This window comes from Lissotriton vulgaris, chromosome 8 (genome assembly GCF_964263255.1).
Source record: "Lissotriton vulgaris chromosome 8, aLisVul1.2, whole genome shotgun sequence".
Lineage (NCBI taxonomy): Eukaryota > Metazoa > Chordata > Amphibia > Caudata > Salamandridae > Lissotriton > Lissotriton vulgaris.
Window position 1 is genome coordinate 1,506,311,518 of NC_141696.1, and position 21,555 is coordinate 1,506,333,072.

General features: G+C 44.3%; 1 protein-coding gene across 2 annotated transcripts in view; it reads right to left on the minus strand.

Moving 5' to 3' along the window:
• The window catches only part of GSK3B (glycogen synthase kinase 3 beta), a 110,298-nt gene that overhangs the window by 37,157 nt on the left and 51,586 nt on the right, over positions 1–21,555 (minus strand). The window contains exon 2 of one of the 2 annotated variants that reach the window (XM_086935617.1): positions 16,994–17,198. In XM_086935617.1, coding sequence (XP_086791743.1) covers positions 16,994–17,198 — 205 coding nt within the window. The remainder of the gene's footprint in view (positions 1–16,993; positions 17,199–21,555) is intronic. The other variant, XM_086935618.1, reaches the window with a different exon arrangement.

Genomic DNA, 21,555 nt, shown 5'->3' on the forward strand with positions numbered 1-21,555 from the left:
GCAGTTAGGTGCCAAAGGCTAGAGGCTAATGCCTACAGCACCTGTGGCGAAAAGCAAAGTGTGTGGAAGGAGACAAAGCTTTTGCTTAGTTCCCCCTCTTAAAACTCAATTGACACCAAGTGCAGTGGCGCCTCACAGCTTTAACAGCTGTCAGTAGTGACTGCTGAGGTAAATATTGATTTTCCACTTTTCGAAGACCTTTATACCCTATCCGGGAAGTTGCGAAAATTTGTTGTGTACGAGCTGAGCCCCCCATGCCACAGTTAGGCGGAGCCTATTTATAGCTGAACCTGCAGCAAGAAGATGCACTCTACCTTGGATGTTTTCTGAAAAGCTCTTAACCAGCAAACCCATAAACATGAACTTCGTGTTGATTTGTTGCCTATACCTTTCTAATTATGCGGCATCTACCGATTCTAAATTAAACTATCTTGGAGCAAATAATTTAACGATGGCAAGGAATAGTTCAACAATTTATTATAACTGTATCTTTTCTTTTTTAACTAAGCTTAATGCCCTCCTAGAATCTTTGAAGGCTCATGTTGATTGGCTGAACACCAACATTCAACAACCTCAAACTAGTAATACCACATAGAGACTCAGAGGCTAGTAATTCCTCATGACACTAGCACTCTCAACATAATGCCTAATCAAGTACTTTTGTGAATGCAACATCACATTCATCACAGAGTAAATCAGCTCTTTGTCTTGGAGGCACATCAAGGCATTACTAACAATAATGAATATGCTACTTACCAGTATGCATCTGTTCTTGGCATGTAGGGCTGCTAACATTCATATCTTAGCATTAGATCGCCGCCTAGTGTTGGGTCCGGATGATCGCACATTGTTGTCCTGGAAGAGTCTTCGAAGTGTCCTGAGATAGGTGGCTCCTCCCCTGGACTACAGTGCGCATGGGCATCGGCTCCATCCCCAGATTGTTTTTCGCCATTGTGGCAGAAGATGGAGTGAAAAGTGTAAGTGATGTCCATGCTAATGATTGAATACAATAGTATATCTGCAGCTGCGACAGGCACCGGGGAGGAGGGTGGGCGATATGAATGTTAGCAGCCCTACATGCCAAGAACAGATGCATACTGGTAAGTAGCATATTCAGTTCGAGGCATGTGGGCTGCTAAATTCATATCTTAGCATAGAATATATAGCAGTCCCTCCATCAGCGGCGGTTGCCCGTGCCAGCTGCAGAAACCTGAAAAAGTGTTTTGAGAACAGCCTGTCCTACAGCAGCTTGCTGCTTGGAATGCACGTCAACACAGTAGTGTTTTGTAAAGGTATGTGGTGTAACCCACGTGGCTGCTCTGCAAATGTCCTCTAAAGGAATGTTCCCTAGGAAAGCCATGGATGCCCCCAATTTGCGTGTGGAGTGCGCCCTTGGGGGTATTGTTAAAGTGCGCTTGGCCTTGTGATAACAAATTTGGATGCACTTAACAATCCATCTGGCTATTCCTGCTTTGGAAATCGGGTTGCCTTTGTGTTGTGGTGAGAAGGCAACAAAAAGCGGTTTTGTTTTCCTAAAGTGTTGTGTCCTGTCTATGTAGTACATCAACGCCCTCCGTACGTCTAACGTATGGAGCATTCTTTCCGCCACCGTTTGTGGGTTTTGGAAGAATGCCGGCAAGTCTATAGTTTGGTTGAGATGAAACTGTGACACCACCTTTGGAAGGAATTTGGGGTTAGTACGCAGCACTACCCTATTTGGATGAATTTGAATGAATGGCTCTTGTATTGTGAGCGCTTGTAGCTCACTAACACGCCTCAGTGACGTAATAGCAATCAGGAAAGCTACTTTCCACGTTAGGAATTGTAGTTCACACGAGTGCAGTGGCTCAAATGGTGGTCCCATCAGTCTGGTGAGGACCACATTGAGGTTCCACACCGGAGCTGGCGGTGTTCTTGGGGGAATGACTCGTTTCAGACCTTCAAGGAAAGCTTTAATGGCAGGCACTCTGAAGAGAGAGAGATGCTGCCTATTTTGAAGGTAAGCTGCGATGGCGGATAGATGTATCCGAATCGAAGTGAACGCTAGCTTGCACTTGTAAAGATGCAACAGATAGCAAATGATGTTAGGGATAGATGCATCTAGCGGGTTGATGTCATTGGTGGTGCAGTAAATGACAAAACGCTTCCATTTTGCCGCATAGCATGCTCTGGTTGTTGGCTTCCTTGCCTCCTTGATGATGTCCATGCATTCAGGAGGTAGGTTGAGGTATCCAAACTCTAAGACTTCAGGAGCCAGATCGCCAGGTTGAGCTGTTGCGGATCTGGATGCTGAATTTCTCCATGGTTCTGCGTCAAAAGCCTGGGCGTGAGGCGCAGTCTTTGATGCGGAACCACTGAGAGTTCGAGGAACGTGGTGTACCAGGCCTGGCGCGCCCACGTTGGAGCAACTAGGATGAGTGTCATCGAGTGCTGCCTTAGTTTTTTCGCCACCAGTGGTATCAGAGGTGTCGGCGGAAAAGCGTACGCAAATTTGCCTGACCAGTTCATCCATATCGCATTGCCCTGCGATTGCGGGTGTGGGAACCTGGCGGCGAAGCTTTGGCATTTTGCGTTCTCCCTTGTGGCGAACAGGTCTATCTCTGGATGACCCCACCTTTGGAAGTACGGCTGGAGTACTGATGGATGTATCTCCCACTCGTGCATTTGATGGCTGTATCTGCTGAGCAGATCCGCCATCTGATTGTCCTTCCCTGGGAGGTGCTCTGCCATGAGGAAGATGTTCCTCTGAATGGCCCACTTCCACATGCTCTGAGCCAGATGAGACAGCTGCGGTGAGTGGGTGCCCCCCTGCTTCTGGATGTAGTACATCGCGGTCATGTTGTCCGTCCGGACTAACACCACTTTGTTGCACAGATGTACAATGAAGGACTTGAGCGCCATGAAGATCGCCATCAGTTCTAGATAGTTGATGTGCATCTTCTGTTGCTGCTTCGTCCATAGTCCCTGCACTGTGAAATTGAGCAGATGAGCTCCCATCCCTGGAGAGATGCGTCCGTTGTTAGGATAATCTGTGGCACTGGCTCCTGGAACAGTCGGCCCTTGCAAAGGTTGTGTGGAGTCCACCAATGCAGAGAGTCGTATGCCCGACTGGTAACCAACACTAGGTCTGTTAATTGTCCCTGAGCCTGTGTCCACTGATTTGCTAAGCACTCCTGGAGCGGGCGCATATGCAACCGTGCGTGAGGGACTATGAAGATGCAGGAGGCCATCATGCCTATCAACTGCATGAACACTCTCGCTGGAAGTGAGTGTTGTGGTCTGAACCTTCGGATTAGAGATTGCATGCTCTCTATCCTGACTTGGTTTGGTTGAGCTTTGGCCGTCAGGGTATTGATTGTCGCACCTAGAAACTGCCGGACATGTGCCGGCTGAAGATGCGACTTTGGGTAATTCAACGAGAAACCCAAGTCGTGAAGGAGGTGAATGGTAGTCGACATGTCTGCGGCGCACTGTTGTTCCGACTTGGCTTGAACGAGCCAGTCGTCCAGGTAGGGGTAGACATGGATGTTCTGCCTCCTGAGGTGCGCTGCCACTGTCGCCAGGCACTTGGTAAACACCCTTGGGGCCGTGGTGACTCCGAAGGGTAGGACCTTGAACTGATAATGCCTGCCTTGGATTGTGAACCTGAGGTATTTTCTGTGGGACGGGTGTAGTGGAATGTGGAAATAAGCATCCTTGAGGTCTAAGGTTGCTAAGAAGTCCCCTTGGTTTAACAAGGGAAGAATCTGTTGCAGTGTAAGCATATGGAAATGTTCTGACAGTATATACAGGTTGAGGGGACGGAGATCCAGAATTGGTCTGAGAGATCCGTCCTTCTTTGGAATAAGGAAGTACAGGGAATATACCCCCGTGCCTTCCTCCCCCACTGGCACGAGCTCGATTGCTCCTTTTTGCAGCATCACCACCACTTCCTGCTGCAATAAGTGCAAGTGCTCTGCGGACATAGGCCTTTGCCTTGGTGGAATGTTGGGTGGAGTGGATTTTAACTCTAGACAATAACCGTACTGGACAAGTTGTCGCACCCACCTGTCTGTGGTGATGTTGAACCAGACGGGCAGGAACTGTTGTAGTCTCCCCCCGACAGGTGTTAAGTGGTCGGGGGGCAGTGACAGAGAGTCACTGTTTGCTTGGGGTAGGGGAGCGTGAGTTGTTGTTCCCTCTGCCGCGTCCTCTGGTGCTGTTTCCTCTGTAGCCCCCCTTGTTCTGTTTGGGGTACGAGGATTGTGCTCCACCTTTAGAGAATTGTGACTGCTGACCCATTTGTCCTCTGTTGACTCCACGTGCACCTGAGCGACGAAAAGTATTGCCACGAAACTGTTGTGATTGAAGGGCCCCCATAGATTTGGCAGTTTCGGTGTCTTTTTTAATTTTTTCTAGGGTGGTGTCAACATCTGGACCAAAACAGTCTATCAGGATTGACTGGTTGATTAAGTATGGTTGTCTGAATGTCAGGTTTAAACCCCGATATGCGGAGCCACGCCTGTCGTCTCAGCATGACGCTAGTGTTAATGGTCCTAGCGGCTGTGTCCGCGGCATCCAGTGCACACTTTATGGCTGCGTTGGAGATCAGTTGTCCTTCCTGTATAATCATTTTGGTGCCCTCTTGAAACTGTGGAGGCAGGTGTTGCACAATTTGCTCTAGGGTGTCGTAATGCGACCTATCATAACGTGCCAATAGTGCCTGTGTATTTGCAATACGCCAGAAATTGGCAGCCTGCGCAGCTACCCTCTTGCCTCCTGCCTCTAGCACCTTGGACTCTTTATCCGGGGGAGGAGCTTAACCCGTTGTTTGGGAGTTGGCCCTCTTTCGGGCATTTGCGACCACCAGGGAGTCAAGCGGCAACTGTCCCCGAATGTATGCAGGGTCTGCAGGTGCTGGTCTGTACTTTTTTTCAATACGTGGATTGACCACCCTCGCCCTGGTAGGCTCTTTAAAGATGTCCGCCGCATGCTTGAGGACCCCCTTGAGCATAGGCAGTGTCTTTACAGTTCTTTCAGAAACTGAAAAATTGTCAAATAGAAAATCCTCTTCAACAGGGTCAGCATGCATGTCCACATCATGATTAGCAGCTGCCCTTTCAATGAGTGCATGGAAACCTGCAGAATCCTCTGTTGGGGATGCACGTGTACTGAAAGGCTGTGGGTCTTGTCCCACATTATGGGTGTCTTGGTCACCAAAGTCATCATATGAATCCGGCTGTGCATCTGGTTCATTGACTGGGAAAGTGTATTGGTCATCTTCACCATATCCCTCACCGTCAGAGGTGTCTGGAGACGGAGTTGGGCTCCCTCTTAGAGGGGACTGGATAGGTTCCATGAGGCCTGAGGCGTCCTGTGGATACTTTTTCTTCTTCAGGGGGATGACATAGGAGTCCACCGGCTGTGAAGTTATCTTCCTTTTGTAAAGGGTCAATTTGCCTGTATTAGCGTCGATAAAACACTCTGAATCCTCTTCTGAGTCGATTACTCGACCTGAAAGTGCCCCTGCCGTTGAAGAATCCGACTTCTTTGGTGTCGATTTTGTTGAGAAGGCCTTTGGCGCCTCTTTTGGCGGCAGAAGGTAGAGGAGTTTACTGGCAGATTTGACCGGAACGTCTATCGCCTTCTGTGGCGATGGCGTCGGCGCCGACGAAGCAGCGGCTTTCTCCCTAATTCTTTGTAGTGAAGAAGCGACGAGGGACGTTTCATTCACAGTGGCCTTTGGCACCGACGAGGAATCCTTGATCTTGCCTTCGGATCCGACGTTCTGTTGGCCCTTTTGAGTCTTGGACGATGATGCTGCGTCCGCCGCCCCAGAGGCCCTGGATCGATGCGCAGATGTGCCAGCCTTCGATCCGTGTGACTTCGACGGCTCCGTCTCTACCACGCGTCCGACCAACGTCCCAGTTGGTGTCGGAGCCGTGCCGCTGTCTTTGGCGGGCTTTGCCGGCGTCGCAGCGGTTGACCTGTGCGTTCCGCCCTTTTTAGAGGATCCCTCCTCTGGCACCGATTTCGACACGGTGGAATCGACAGATTTCTTCGATCTCTGTGGACCGGAGGTCGAGGGAGTCGATGAAGCAGCGTTTTTATTTGTTTTTGGTGGTACGGCCGCCATCTTAGGGACGCTGGAGTCCTTAAGTTTCAGTTTCGTTTTCGGTTCGGCCATCTTAGGTGTAGTCGATACCGTAAGTTTCAGTTTCGGTTTCGATACCGTCTGTGCAGCAAGTATGTCCGTGGCCGGGCCTAAAGGCGGGGCCGTGGCTTGCGCGACGGGGTCTTGGGTAAGGCCGACAGGCGATCCCGTGACCCGTTCTGTATGTTCGTAAACTTCGGGGCATAGCTCATCCCCTGAGCTATCTTCCACGGCCCCATAAACCTCTTCGACGTCCCCTACCTCGTCGACGTTTTCAAGGCCTTGATCCACGACTCCGTCGTCGTCTTCCGGATCCGCCTCGACCTCCGTCTCGGGCGGGGAGATTTGAAGATGATGGCTCAGGCCCTCTTCTTCTTGCTCGTCGAAGATGTCGTCCGGTTCCGGGGCCGTTTGGTGGGCCTCAAGGCGCACCGCGCGCCGAATCTTGAGTGTCTTCTTGGACCTGAAACTTGCACAGGCTCTGCAGTTTCCTTCGTTATGGTCTGGTGAAAGGCATTTGTTACAGACCGGGTGCGCGTCTATATGTGGGTATTTGGCCCCACAGAGCGGACAGAGCTTAAACGGACTCCGCTCCATGCTGGAAAAGTTGCTGTCGAGTCGCGATGAGAAGGCCTCGATGTCCGAAGAGCAAAAACTCCGCTGATTCCGGCTCCGAGAGACGGAAGAACTCGAGACCGCACGCAAACAATACCGACGTAATAAATACAAGGCCTTTTGGCCGAATAAAGTTATGTTTTCTCGGTTCCGACAGAGAGACGTCGAGACCGCATCCGAACCCAATGGCGGAAAAAAACAATCTGGGGATGGAGCCGATGCCCATGCGCACTGTAGTCCAGGGGAGGAGCCACCTATCTCAGGACACTTCGAAGAGTCTTCCAGGACAACAATGTGCGATCATCCGGACCCAACACTAGGCGGCGATCTAATGCTAAGATATGAATTTAGCAGCCCACATGCCTCGAACTTGTAGCTACTGTCTTAAAAATGGGCGTTAAGACTGCCTTGTCAAAAAGATATAAACTGAACAAGTTAAACAAGGTTGCCAATTCCTAATTTTCGCTGGTTTGTGCAGAATCATGCCTCGGTCTATGCATCCAATATTTATTATTTAAATTTCGATGAGGTGAAAACTAGGACATGCTCAAATTCCTCTGCTGTATGGCTGAATGCAACCCCACCCCCAGGATTCACTAATAAATAAAGCAACACCTCCTTCAGAGTTCATTCTCCAGCTGAAGAAGTTACGAGTATGAAGAAGTTACGAGTATGATGAAGTTACGAGTAGCAGCTCGTCAATATGCGATGATGTAAGGGATCTAAATCTGTTCTATAAACATCTTTGATTATTTACCCCTTAGACTCGGAAATTATTTCTAAAAGCAACACCAATAAGGTAAAGTAATTTGGTGCTGTTTATTACTTTTGTAAGGGTTCTTTAGATATCACTGTTTGTGGTATAACAGACTCTTGACCTTTGTAAACTGTGAGAGAGGAAGGAGTGGGTACATTATAACCTGAAATACTTTGCGTTGAATCTCGTTGCCTTGATGAAGTAAATAAATGTAGACGTCCTTTATGTCTTCACCATCTACTTTGGTAGGTGAATGAAATTGCACCACATAAGCTTTGCCTACTCTAAAACTCAGTCTGGGGATGTCTGCCTCTCGCCCATATAAGCATCAACATGTCGCTGGGGATCAAGTCATTAATATTTTTACTATCCTAAATATTAATTTGAACTTCCTTAAGAATGCACAGAATCTTCAAATACTGAAATTAGAAGGAAACTACAACCAATTATATACAATTAACAGACATGACAATGTGTGTTAATTATAAATGATTACATTAATCAAGATACATTCTTAAGAAAACACAAGTTGAAGGATAAGCTTATAAACATTTTTGTTAATGTTACATGGTATAATTTTAACTGGAGATTTCAATTTAAATAGAACACAGACTTCCTTTGAGGGGGGTTAGAACATTTTGGGGGTCTCTCTTCTGGTTCAGTTTCAAAGGAAATATTAGGGTGACTTTCTGGGAAGAAATGTTTAAATCTTTCCCTCTGAATGGTAGGTTTCATTCAGATTTTGGCAATCTAGTAACTCATATACTTCCATGTAGAGCACCAGTGTTAGACCACTTTTGCTTAAATCTACTTTTCTTTTTAATAATTGTTTATATTTTGACATTCTTCCCTTCATGTTTAGACATCATTTACCATAAGCTATCACCTTAAAAGATCTTATAACCAGTAGTAAGTAGATTATCAATGTGGGCAATCGGGCTGGGTGAGAATGTTTAGTAAAAATCAAATGAGAGACTGAATATAGCTCAGATGTGCAAGTCAGGGTATATGTTCTTAACATTCAGCAGGCACTTTCTTCGGAAAGTTACTTTAAAGACGGCAGTGAATTCAAGCTTGGGCAAGCACAACTGTTTCACCCTTAGCATATTTGCTTTGGAAGCAAGAAGAATGTGCTCATTGTGGAATGGGCTCATTATGGAAAATTTGAGTTTTCGGGTGCTAGAAAATATTTTACTCCAGTCTTAAAGCATCTGAAGAAAGCAACAAATAAATAGATCAATATCGAGTGAAATGGACATTAACTACGAGCTGACTGAAGGAGAGCCAAAGACAAGAAATCATATAAGAAACTTTTCATGAGATGTTAAGAGATAAAACAAAAAAACCTAAGGGCTACAACCCATGAAAATGATCAGGAATTTGACCACTTAAAATTTCACACCTTAATAATGTGGAAAATGGCTCAAGGGCTTCCTATGGGAATGTTGGCCATTGACACCAGCTTTCAGTCCATGACAGTTAAGCCAGCTTACCGAAACCTGAAGTCTTTGTGTATGATCTCTGGAGCAATGGAAGGAAACCCCTGAAAAGTGTTTAGTCAATTCTATATACTTTCTTTTGCTGCTTGACGTATGGGTGTTGAGGCAATCTTGGTTCCTGGTGGGTGCTGTTGAAGTATTTGGGAACCAGTGAGCCTCATGGAGTCCAGTACTGGTCAGATAAAAGTTTGAATATAGAGACTCATCATGCGTTTTTTTTACTCCCAAGATCAACTGGTGCTTAAGCGGACACTCTGAGGACGTTTGTATGTGTTGTTATTTCGACTTTGTTAGTTGTTACATTGTACTTTCACTATGTTCTCCTAAACGCATCAAGAACCAAGAAGTGGTGGGACAAATTTAATAATTTGTACCTTTCCCTCAGTGAACACTCATTTGCTCTCTTCTTCTCAGGATGTAAGGTGCACTGCTGGCTCCCTGGGAGTCCCCCTACTCTTCTGCCCGGATGTGGAGCAAGTGTTAGAAGTCTAGTCTTTTCTGGCAGTTAGTTGTTCTGCACTTGCAAATTCTATGTCCTCAGGAGCCATGCTGCGAAGCTCAGGCTCTCCGGTTATGGGTAGAGCACTTTACCCTTTTGCATTGTTAGTAAGCCTTGCCTCTACTGCAATTTGTGATTTGATCCAAGAGATATCTCCATTATCTCCGAGAACCAGGTCTGTCTCACCCACTGTGGGGCAATGAGAATCATCGTCATGTGGCTGATCTTGCATTTATTGATGATCTTATGGAGTGGTGGTATCGGGGGACAATAGTAAGCAAATATACCTGACCAGTCTATCAAAGTCGCATTCCCCAGGGACTGATGGCAAGGTTGCCTGGATGCGAATTGTTGGTATTTTGAATTGTGGGGTGTTGCAAAGAAGTCGACTTCTGCAGTTCCCTATTTGTGAAAAATCTTGTAGAGTTCAGATTGATTCACTTCCAACTTGTGGGACGACAAAGCTTGTCGGCGCAGCCTGTCTGCTTCTACATTGTACTTTCCTGGCAGGTGTATTGCTATTGTGTTTATGTTCTGTGGAATTGCCCACGTCCAGAGTTGCTGAGCTAGAGTTGAAAGTGCTACTGACTGCGTTCCTGCTTCTTTGCCTACGTAAAACATGGTGGTTGTGTTGTTCGTTTGTTTCAGAATGGTCTTTCCTTTGAGTTTTTTCTGAAAGGCTTTTAAGGCTAGAAACGCTGTTTTCAACTCTAGGATGTTGATGTGTTGTAGAGCATCCTGCCGTGTCCCCACTTCCCTTACTTTGAGGTTGTTCAAGTGAGCTACCAATCCCATCTGTGAGGCATATGTCGTTATGGTCACTGTTGGAGTTGGTTGCGTGATAAGTCTCCTTTGAGATATGTTTGCTTTGTTCTACCATGCTGTTTCCTCCTGTATTTTTTGTGCGACAACCACTAGATCCTCCCAACTCATTGTTGCTAGAGACCATTGTGCTTGAAGCCATTCCTGGAATGGTCTCATGAGTAGGCGAATGCTGGGGATTAAGTGGATGCATGAAGCTATCATTCCTAGCAACTTCCTCACTGTCAGAGCTTGCCCTTTCCGGTATAGCTGGGTTTCTTTCAGTAGGGCCATTGTTCGTTTTTCGATTGGGAACACCTTCCCCAATACTGCATTTATTTTTGACCCAACACCACCTCTTCTTGTTCTGGCGAGGATTTTTCCCAGTGTATGGAAATGCTGAACTAGTGTATGTATTACCTGCTGTATATGTTATTTGCAGACTCTGTACTAGTATGCCCTTCCTAACCAGTCGTCTAAGTACGGGCATACATGGATACTTTGCCTTCTTAGGTGAGCAGCCACTGCTTCTAGACACTTTGTGAACACCCTTGGTGCTGACTTTAGACCGAATGCTAGCACCTTGAATTGGTAGTGTATCTCGTTGACCACAAATCTTAATAGTTATTGGTGTTTGTTGTTCATGGCGATGTGCAAATAAGCATCCTTCAAGTCTATGTAGCCATGTAGTCTCCTTTTTGCAATTGAGCTATCACCTCTTGCAGGGTTGTCATCTTGAACCTTTCGGAGTCTTTATAAATTTGTTGAGGAATCTGAGAACTACGATAGGATGCAGCGTTCCGTCTATCTTTGGAATTAGGAAGTACATGGAGTAATTTAAAAAGATAAGCTTAGACAGTGGGAACCTAAAAGAAAGTAGCACCTGACTGACTATCCCTTGTTATTATGCATCTACTGGGAAGTAACCAAGGTTGTGTGTGCACACTGTTAGCGCACTCACTGTCACAGTGCAATCCAATACTGGAATATAACAATTTCTAACACGAGCAAAGGTGCACCACTAAGAGATGAACACACATCAAAATATCAGATCCGTGTCCAAGATGTTTCTTTAAGTTCTTCGTTTTATTCAAAAAGCTAAAAGCGATCCGGTTGAACTGAACAGCCGACCCGTTTTGTCCATACACATGGACTTCTTCAGGGCATCAATAAGGCATTCTTAAGATATAACGTCAGTATGTCCATGGCAGATAAAATCAGCAAGGAATGTGGTGAATCCGGTCCACTTTATTAAGAGAGAGAGGTAAGCTGCACCCCTCTTTCCCCAGGTGGCACCCAGGTGTATAAACTTAAACAATATCATTTTGATTAGCTGGCTACAAATTTGCATGTCTAGGCCACAAATGATTCCCACGACCACCCAAGACCACATCTCAGAACAGTGCATGTGTCATGTATAATAACGGTATATTATTCATCTGTGCCTTCCGGAACCAGCATACCCGTCCCAGTCAATATGCCTATGTACATCTGTCTCCATGCTTCCAGATCATCCATAGCTTCTCGTCTCTTCTAAAGTGTTTCATTCTGACCTCTTTGGCAGTCGCCCACTACATCATATCCCGCAGTCATTCCCTGTGTCCCAGTGGGTTCACGTTCAGCCATTTAATTACGACACGCCGTTTGGCAAGTACCAATCCCAAACTTAGGAATGTAAGACTTCTTTTTCTTTTGACCAGGGTTGGGAGAAGGCCCAGCAGTACTTCCCAGGGAGTAGCCTCAAATTCCCGTCTCGTAGCTTATTTGACTGTCTGGAGGACCTCCCTCCAATATGGCTCAATGTGAGTACACTAACAAACCACATGTAGAAAGTCAGCCGCAGGGGGCCTGCATAGTAGGCACCTGTCTGACCTAGTTGGGTAGGAGTGAGATGCAATTGGCAATTGGCGAACATAATTATATTGTATGAGTTTAAAACGGGCATTCGAGCTAATCTTGCATACTTCTTCAATGATCTTTTGCCAGTCCCGAGGGTCGATATCTTCCCCCAAACCCTTTCCCGATCTGGCTTGAGCTTTAGGGGTGATGCGCTGGGAGGCCTCTCGTAATGCTCTATATAGGTGAGTAATAAGTCACCCGTCCCTCCCATCATATCTAACAGTCTATTAAGTGTCTGGGAAGGGACCGAATCCTATGGGAAACCATTCCAGGGTTCACGAGCAGTGGCTGACATCTTATTATATTGTAAATATTGTCCCACGCCAAGAGCAATGAATCTGTCGCATCTTCTTGGGTTATAAATTGGCCCCAAGATATAAATCTTCTAGCACCTCGCAGCCTTCAGTTTTCCATTTTTTTGTTGACTTGTTATTTTCTATAACTGCAAAGGGACTGATTGCCCATATCGGCATATGGCGAGCAAATGGGGCCCTACGTAGGACAGTCATGACTACTCTCCTATTTACGGCCCATCTGTCTAAGCAAGAAGGGTTAAGTGTCTAGGATGTGTGGCCCCAATCATAAGGAGCTCCGGCAGACCTCGATGACCAACTAGGTGGCCCAACAAACTCTTCTCTCAATTTTCCTCCTCATCGAGCTAATGGATTGCACGTTGAAGGTTTGCTGCTCAATAGTGCTCTAGACTGGGGAGTTCAATACCCCCTCTCTCCCAGGGCTGTTGCAGCATACAGAGTTGGATTTTTTTCCGTTTCGTGGACCATAATAGTTCCACGAGGAGGCCATCAAGCTCACAGAAGTATTGTCCGGGGATCTCAAACAACGAGCTCTGCATTACATAAGAAGTGAGGCAATATTACCATCTTGGCTAGGGTCCACCTACTCATCAATGTTAGCGGGAGGTCTTTCCAGAATTGGACCGATGTCTGGAGTCCTGTCATGACCCTTCCTAAGTTCCGCTCCAGGAACCGCTGCTTTTTTGTCGGTATTTTAATACCCAAGGAGTGAATCCCGTCCAGGCACCAAGTCAGTGGAGGTTGCGGGAGCATTGGCAGGTCCATATGTGCCAGCGTTCCAAGTGGCATAAGTTGTGACTTCTGGGTGTTCATCACTAGGCCAGAGACTGCTGCAAACTCAGACAGCTGTCTGCAATATTGGCAGTGCCTCAGTCAGCTTTCGCAGACACACCACAGCGGCAGAAGCATAGAGCAATATCACATGCACAGCCCCCCCTACCTTAATTCCCCAGTCCATGAGCCTGTGTCGCAATAACGCTGAAAGCGGCTCCATAGCCACTGGAAATAGCAGTGGCTATAAGGGACATCCGTGCCAGGGCACAGCTGAAAGGCCTCTGAGACACAATTGCCAGTCCGGACTATGGCGATTGGTGCAATGTACAACAGTTTAACCCATGCAATGAAGTTGAGTCCAAACCTCATTTTTTCCATAACCTGCCATATGTACGTCCACACTACTGAATGAAAGGCTATCACTAAAGGTCCTTAGATGATGCGGTACTGTGGGGTAGAACAGAAAATGCTTCCCAATATTACTGGATGGCATTATTAAGGAATGGATGCTATATAAATATCCGAAAATGTATGATGTTATGGGACAAAAAGATAGGCTAACCAAACTTGCAGCCACTTACAGTGAGAGAAACCTTATAAAAATAACCCCTTTATTGTTTATAAAGTTTCTCTCACTGTAAATGGCTGCAAGTTTGGCTTGCCATTTCATGTTCCAAACACTTGGCATTATCAAATTGCAGAACTAGAATACATTCTTTCAACTACTGTCAGTCATTTCAAGAATAGTTTGAATATGTGCTTTTTATCCCTAAGGAAATCTATGAAGTTGTGTGTGTCACACACGCAATATATAGGCACAGTTGAGGTGAGTGTGTAATTTTGCATCCCCTATATTTTAATGCATTTCAGGTCATAGCTGTAAGTGCTCCCCAGTTAACTCCCCGTGTGACACGGGGAGGAAAATCTGGGGTAAAGAGATCATAATTCTGGGGGGGGATTTAAAGTGCTCACATAACGGGATGGTTTCCAAATTTAATTAACCAGTCTTTCTTTCATGTAAAGACACAAAACCTTAGCCATAGTTATGTTACATTCATACAAGCTTTGAAAATGAATCTAAACTATTTTTTTGGGCCCTCTGCATTCATTAAGGAACACGCATGAAAAAATCGTTAAAGAAAATCACTGAAACGTTATGGCTGATAAACAGTTCAAGTGGTAGCACCAGGTTTCTCAACTATCTGGAGCATATGATATCTAGGAGAGAGACATCTTGACGCTGCTCTTAACCGGAACCAAAATGACTTCCCTCGGTGCAAATCTGCACCAGGCTCCCCAATTATCCAATTCTTGAAACACATTTGTGAACAAGAAAACAGTAACCTTGCCTGTGTTCCAATAAAAGGATTCACTGTGTCGATCATGCGGATGTCAAATTTACCTGTTTGGTTTAGAAATGTGAAGCAGTGGAGGTGAAAAGACCATTCGAAGCTATAATACAAACTGCTAACACATTGATCATTGTCGAGTTGTACGAAGTAAATTCAAAAAGAAATGGTTTCATAATACACAACCAAATCTACACCACATCAATCTGTTTTGTCTAAATGAGTTTACTTTTTTACTGAATTATATTGATTTGCTGTTTAATAAATTTAAGGGTCTTAAGTTGAACATTTTTTTATCTTTTTTTAATTAATTCCAATGTTTTGTGAGGCGCTTTGTGGCACCTTGTAACTACTTCAGAGCACTGTTAGGTTCAACTGAAAGCCCATCAATGTGACGGAGTAGAAGCTCAATCAACTGAGGTATATGTCCGGTCCGATATTCCTCTTCGCCTGTCAAGAATAATGATATCTTCTTAAAAGCAAATGTAAATAATATTTGTGATTTTAAAAGTGCATCTGTGTCACCATCATACATTTGAATGTGTACCCACCAATGTACAAGTACCTGTGTTTTGAGGAGCACATGCAGACTGAATAGTAAAGGTGAGTGTAGACCCTTTCGGTCCCATCTAGGGCCACTACGAAGCTTCTCACCCTGTTCTGGAGCCTCCTCAATAGCATGGTGAAATCAGCTGTGTAACAACTGGCTGAGTGACCAAGCAATATCAATACTGACTTTTCATTCTTGAACAGACTGATTTCAGTGCCTCGAGGGTTTAAATCTTGACTGACTCTCAGATGAAAATGGTGCCTTCCATAATTTGGTTCTGGAGTTAATTTGTTAGAATTTTGTTGAGAAAGGTTAGGCTGGATATTGGACATTATTTGGCCACCATATTTCAATTTATTTATTTTTTCCTTTTAAATCAGGGGTGTGAGAACCGAATGCTTCAGCGATTTTTAAACTAAACCTTTTAGAAGCAAAGTATTAATCACATTGGGTGGGGCGACCATTAAGATAAAATGTTTCAAATAGGCTGCTATGCATGGTTCAGATGATACATTTGAGGGCTTGTCTTTAACTGCAGTTTCAGTGCTTTATTAATTTTTATATTAAGTCGTCAATCCTCTTTTATGAGGTTTGTGAACTTTTGCTTTTAGCAATTTTATAAATTTAAACATTTGAAATATAACGACAATGGAGATTTTCTTTATAATATTTTCATTTCTCCCCTAAAAAAAAAAACAAAAAAAAAAAGAATTCGCATGTTCTATTCATTCTATGAAAAACAAATCGGTGTAGTCTCTTAACTCCAGGAGTAGGAGCACTGCACATATACAGTTGATCAGTAACTCTTGCCGTCCAGACAATGTGTGGTGTGAAGTCAGTGGATTGTAAATATAATTGCACACATCTGCTGGTGTGTGTTCCCAACACATCAGGTGATGGGTAAATCTACTTTGTAAAACTTTGTGAGCTCCAATACCTGAATCCCTTCTGTGGGGGCGAAGGATAAGGGCTGAGTGATGCACTGAAAGAGGAACTATAGAGCAACTATTGCACATTTCTGATATTTGGAGCCACTACTAATGACTGCTAAACAATGTCATATTAACTTTAAAAATGGCTATTTAGACCAACAAAATTTCAAATGTGTATGCAGAATGCAACACATTGATAACAAAGTACCTTGTATTTAAAGGACTGGCCGAAGCATATTTTATTTTAGACCAGATGTCAACATGCTGGGGAGCTGGGCACTAACTTTATGTACTTTAGGAGCGCAGAGAGCCCGGAGTCCTGGAAAGTAAAGAGGTCTATTCTCGAAAAAGTAAGCAGTATCAGTTTGTGGAGTCAAAGTCTATTTAGCGCCTGAAAAAGGTTAACATATACACTCAATCTGACATATGAAGCAAATGTTTAGTTTTGCTACTGTGAGATTGTGCCACTTTCTCATTTTGTTATAGTTCTGATACCTTTCTGAGAGAAGCAGGATACAAATCAATGGGACTGTAAATGCTAGGCATCTAGTCGGTGAGGATGCTATCTATGAGAGCCAGTCAGAATTCTGGCTAGTAGAATCATACTGGAATAGGAAGAGGTGTTTGAAAATAGGAAACAAAGGGACGACTAATGACATCATTAACAGAGCCGAACCAGAATAAATGTTATTGCTTTCGAAAATCCAAATCCATGTTTAGCAAAGGTGCATTTACACAGCAAACCTATACACTACTGAAATATGGAGAAATGACAAATTGATAAGCAATTCATGAAATGTTAGTGTCACAGGAGAGTACAAAAGGTGATCATCAACACAAGTACATGTGTATAAGTAGGTGAGAAGAATACCTTGAGTTGTGAAGTTGAACAGTGCAGGTTTCTCTCGCCCATTGGGTAATTTGACATTAGGGTCCCGTAGTTCATCAAAGAAGGAGTGTGCACAAGCTTCTAGCGGTGTCAGGCGGGCAGTAGGCGTATACTCCAGCAGGCGGCTACAAAGTGCAATGGCCTCTGGTGGAGTGCGGGGTCGGAAGACCTGCAAAAAGACATAACCCTTTAAAAAAAAAAAAAGATGTGACTGAAATGAGTCGGAGGAATTAACCCTATTGACGCCGACAGGCCCGGGATCTCCACCGTTGAGTGCTTGTGTTATCATTTGGGTAAGCACGACTCGTCGAGAAGTCCCGAGCCCCTCAGCGGGCAAGGGTTAACGTCACAGGGTTTCACTGTGCTAGGAACGATTCATTGCCAGTCAAGATTTCTTGGTTCTCCAGTCAGCTCTGGTGGATTTCTCCTGAGTTCAGGTATAGCCAATTAGGTCGAATCGCATGTCGTACTTTCATTTACTCTAGAAGCCTGGATGAAGGCCAATAAACCATGCCTGGCCTTGACATAAAGGTGAACCCAGAGGTGAAAGGCTGGTGCGTTACCCATTTAGAACTCATAGTGCAACAACAACAAACTCATCCTTGCAGTCAAACATGCAAAAAGATATGCTAGATCAGAAAATAAATCTGCTAACAAATTAAGAACTTTATATTCAAAGTGATTCAGCCATTCTAACAGAGTTAGACAAGAACATTTTGCATTACTATGGGTATTAATACCATATTTGGGTATCTGTACATTCAAGCTGTTCTAACAAACAGATACGGAAGTAAAACTGTAGAAAAATGTTCACAGCTCAAAATCTCACAATGAGAACATGAACAAAAAGTGACGAGAACCAAACGGGAAAATGCAACACAAACTCCAAAGGCAAAAGCCATGAAGTAATAGTCTAGATGCGGTCTCCGAGTAGCAGCCTTGGCATATACTTCAACTTGTCTGTATTATCTGCACCCAGCAGAGGCTTTATCCTGCCCTCTTTAACCCACCTCACATACAAAAGGCATCTCCATACTAATAAACTGCCAAGAGATTGGAGGAAAGTTGTGATAATCCGAATTACTGCAAGAATAGGCACTCCAGTTAAAAAAAAAATTGGTAACAATATGTGACAATATTCAAAGGGTGGTTTCTTTAAAGGCCGAAAATGACAGCTTCCCGAACCAAAAGCAATTCTACTTCATCGTTCAGTTCCAATCTATTATTATACTCTCTAGAAACACCCCCGATGCAGTACGCTGATTGGATGGGTGATTAAGAATAGATGTGTGGGACATTCCAAAAAGCATTGGCAATAATGGTAATGGCCTGTTACAACAGACACAGAGGTTTTTAGGCAAATGGTTATTTACGTAGTCTATGTGTCAGCCTTACAGTTTTCTATTCACTGATATTTAAAGAGCATGTTAGCAGGTGAAAACCTGTTAAAGCAAGCTGCTCAAAGCTCTGCACTGCTCAGGCTATTCAGTCTCGTCCTAGAATTCTAGACATGTCACTGTGTGGCAGGGTTGGCAGCAAGTGGATGCGGCTACGGGAGGGCAATTGTGCAAATTAATCAGAAGACTGGCTTTCTTTATAAGGTGAGAATTCCTTTTATAGATCAATTGGTTTGGACTCCTTTTTTTAACCAAAAAACTTCTTTTAATTATAACATTGATGAAGTTCGGAAAGAAGATGTAAAGAAAACAGGAAACCTCAATTCCCCTTTTAGTGTATTTCAACACACAACACGCAGTCAAAAGCAACACGAGTACAGCTAATGACTGCTGGACGAGTATTGTGAAATGAGGACACATCTTTTGTGGACTGCTGGGTGTACACCAGGCAACATTAAGGAGTCATTAGTAGCTAATGATATAGGAGGCAAGCCCTAGCTCTGGAGATTATGGAGCTTGTCAGCAACTGTAGTGTCTAAGGTGACAAAAGCTAAAAGGAGCTACTGCAAACACTTCAGTCGTTTTAGAGGTTTAAGTTGTTTATTGCCTGCTACAATAAGCATGAACTCTTCAGCAGACTATCAGCAGTTAGTGACAGCCGAATGAGAGTCAAAGGATCTGCTCTGGCAGTGAGTGTTAGCGAAATTTTAGTGACATTGCTATGGGTGCAGTAGTTTGGTAGGAGGCAGGACTGGTGAATCTTATGTATTTATTGGAGCGGAGGGACCTGCAATCCCTGCTGTGAGGGTAGTGGGAGCTCAGCAGACTTGGTTCTCCAAGCACTGATAACCTGCTTTGCATTGACGTATGAAGGTGCCTACTTGCCTGTTCCACAAGAATATTCTGAGGGTGAGCTTGATCAGCTCATGACAGCGCCATGCACCACCAGGCGACTCCAAGACGATCCGCCATCTTGGGCAAGCGAAGACAGTAATACTGAGGGTCTAGCTATGTTTCCAACAGAGATCACAGACGTCATAGGGAAGAGGAGCTAATGCAGTGGAAAGCGTGAAGGGCAGGATCGCAGTCAAGAAGTTTCAAACGGTCTTCAAACCTGTGAGTAATTCTGTCTTGAGGAGAACAACTCAGATATATGTTCTGGTATCTGTTGTCAGATACGTTTGTTAATGGAAATGTCTCGTAGCTCTGGATATTGCCGCTCAATCAATTGTCAGGAACATCACCAGCCTTTTCATTATTATATTGTATACATAAATTGTGCTACATTTGTGGACATTTAAGTCGACAGGTCAACATTTCTCCACTAGATTTGCCATATTAACTGCTAGCAGGCATACTATTATTGCGGCAGCACCAAGATAACGGTCTGTGCTAGAGCTGTGGTTTTCTTCTCCATCCTGGAGTCGAATGGTGGGTGTCTCGGACACAATGTGTCTGAAATGTTAAACATGGTGTTGCAGTTGATCGTTTTGGGTTATGATCGGTATTTGGTGTACAGTGGTAGCGTGTGCAGTATTCACGTAGGCAAGAAAATGGTCTCCTGTTAACAGTACTGACTTGACTTTGTGGTTGGATAGGGATTGCACCGTTTTCTGTTGCTGGTGTGAACAGAAGGGAGTGAGGTTCTCTGGCTTGGCTGGCTGCAAAAGTGGTTACGATACCTGGTATTATGTGCAGAAGAGGGTTACAAGCGAGGACCCTGGTTTTGTATAGAACAGAAGGTAGATGTGGGATTTCCCATGAGCATGTAACAGTAGAGGGTGATATGCAAGGTGTCCTTTAGACCCATGTACAGTAGCAGGTGTCAGAAAATCCATCTTTTGTGTGATCAACCCCATTTTGTGCTGATTGGTATTGCAGGTTTTTTCCAACTCAGCACACTAAACAAGGCTGCACCTACATCGACTAGCTCCTAAAATCTAAAACTGTGTCAAAACTGCTGCCCTCGCAAAAACAGTGGGTTAGGCCTTTTAGCAGATAGACTTGGGTGTGAAGCATGTGACTCCATCTCAGTAAGTAAATTCTAAACAAACGTTCTTCAAGGAATTTGTTTCAATAATTATCAATTATTACATTATTTCATGCAGTCACAAAAAAGTGAACAGTAAGATAATTACAACAGGGATGTGTTCAAGAAAGTTGTATTTTATAACAAGAAGTAAATTCAATTCTTCCGGTTTATAGCAATCATGCCACTACTGAATGTTCACCATTTCATAGTAGTGTAATAACCTTTTGTTAAATGACATGAATCCTCATTTCATGAACATAGCTTAACAAACCGATACAAAACGGTCGCATAGATCCATAAGACCATCCTCAGGACACAGCTTTGCTCAGTATCCAGATATTCCTATACAGAGTAAACACAATATATACAACAATGAATAACCACTGGGTTCACCAACAATATCTGTATATCGTCTGCCCACACCGCAGTCCAACATCAGTGACTGGCAACGAGGCATGCCTACATACTAATACAAGCCTTCAACTACTAATCACCAAAGTGCCACTCATGCAAACCATAGCGACCAACACTAACAAGCAAGAAAAGCAAATTCCTTACTATATACACTTTTCCTTTCTTCTCCTTGTCAAAACCAATCGCTGTACAAACGGGAAAACGCTATCAAATACGGTTCTTACCAATAACGTTTTTTCAAATAAGGTATTCAATCAGTGGCACTCAGGTCGCAAAAATTTCTTTAACTGCGGGGAGGGGATAGCATTAGTGACCGACGCCAACAACACCCAGAGTCCATGTTTTCAAGCCCTGTATCATCCGTTTACTTACATGGCCCAGGGAATCAATCTCCTGACTCACGGCTCCTCTTCTTGCTCGAGGTTTCTACGCGACCGCTCACCTAGCGAGTAAAACTTAAACCTCATTTGCGTATGGTGACGTCATGACGGGACAGTCATCTTGGTAGTAATAAACGTCTAGTGCGGAAAGCATTACGTGGTCCGGATCTATTTGTTAGCTACACTCACAATTATGTAGAGTTCTCCCAAAGTGCCCAGTTACATAAAAAGGTGCCATAATTCCACCTCGTTTACTTTAATTAACCACCACATTATTACGGACCAAATATACTCAAATTACAAATACATTTTATGAGTATA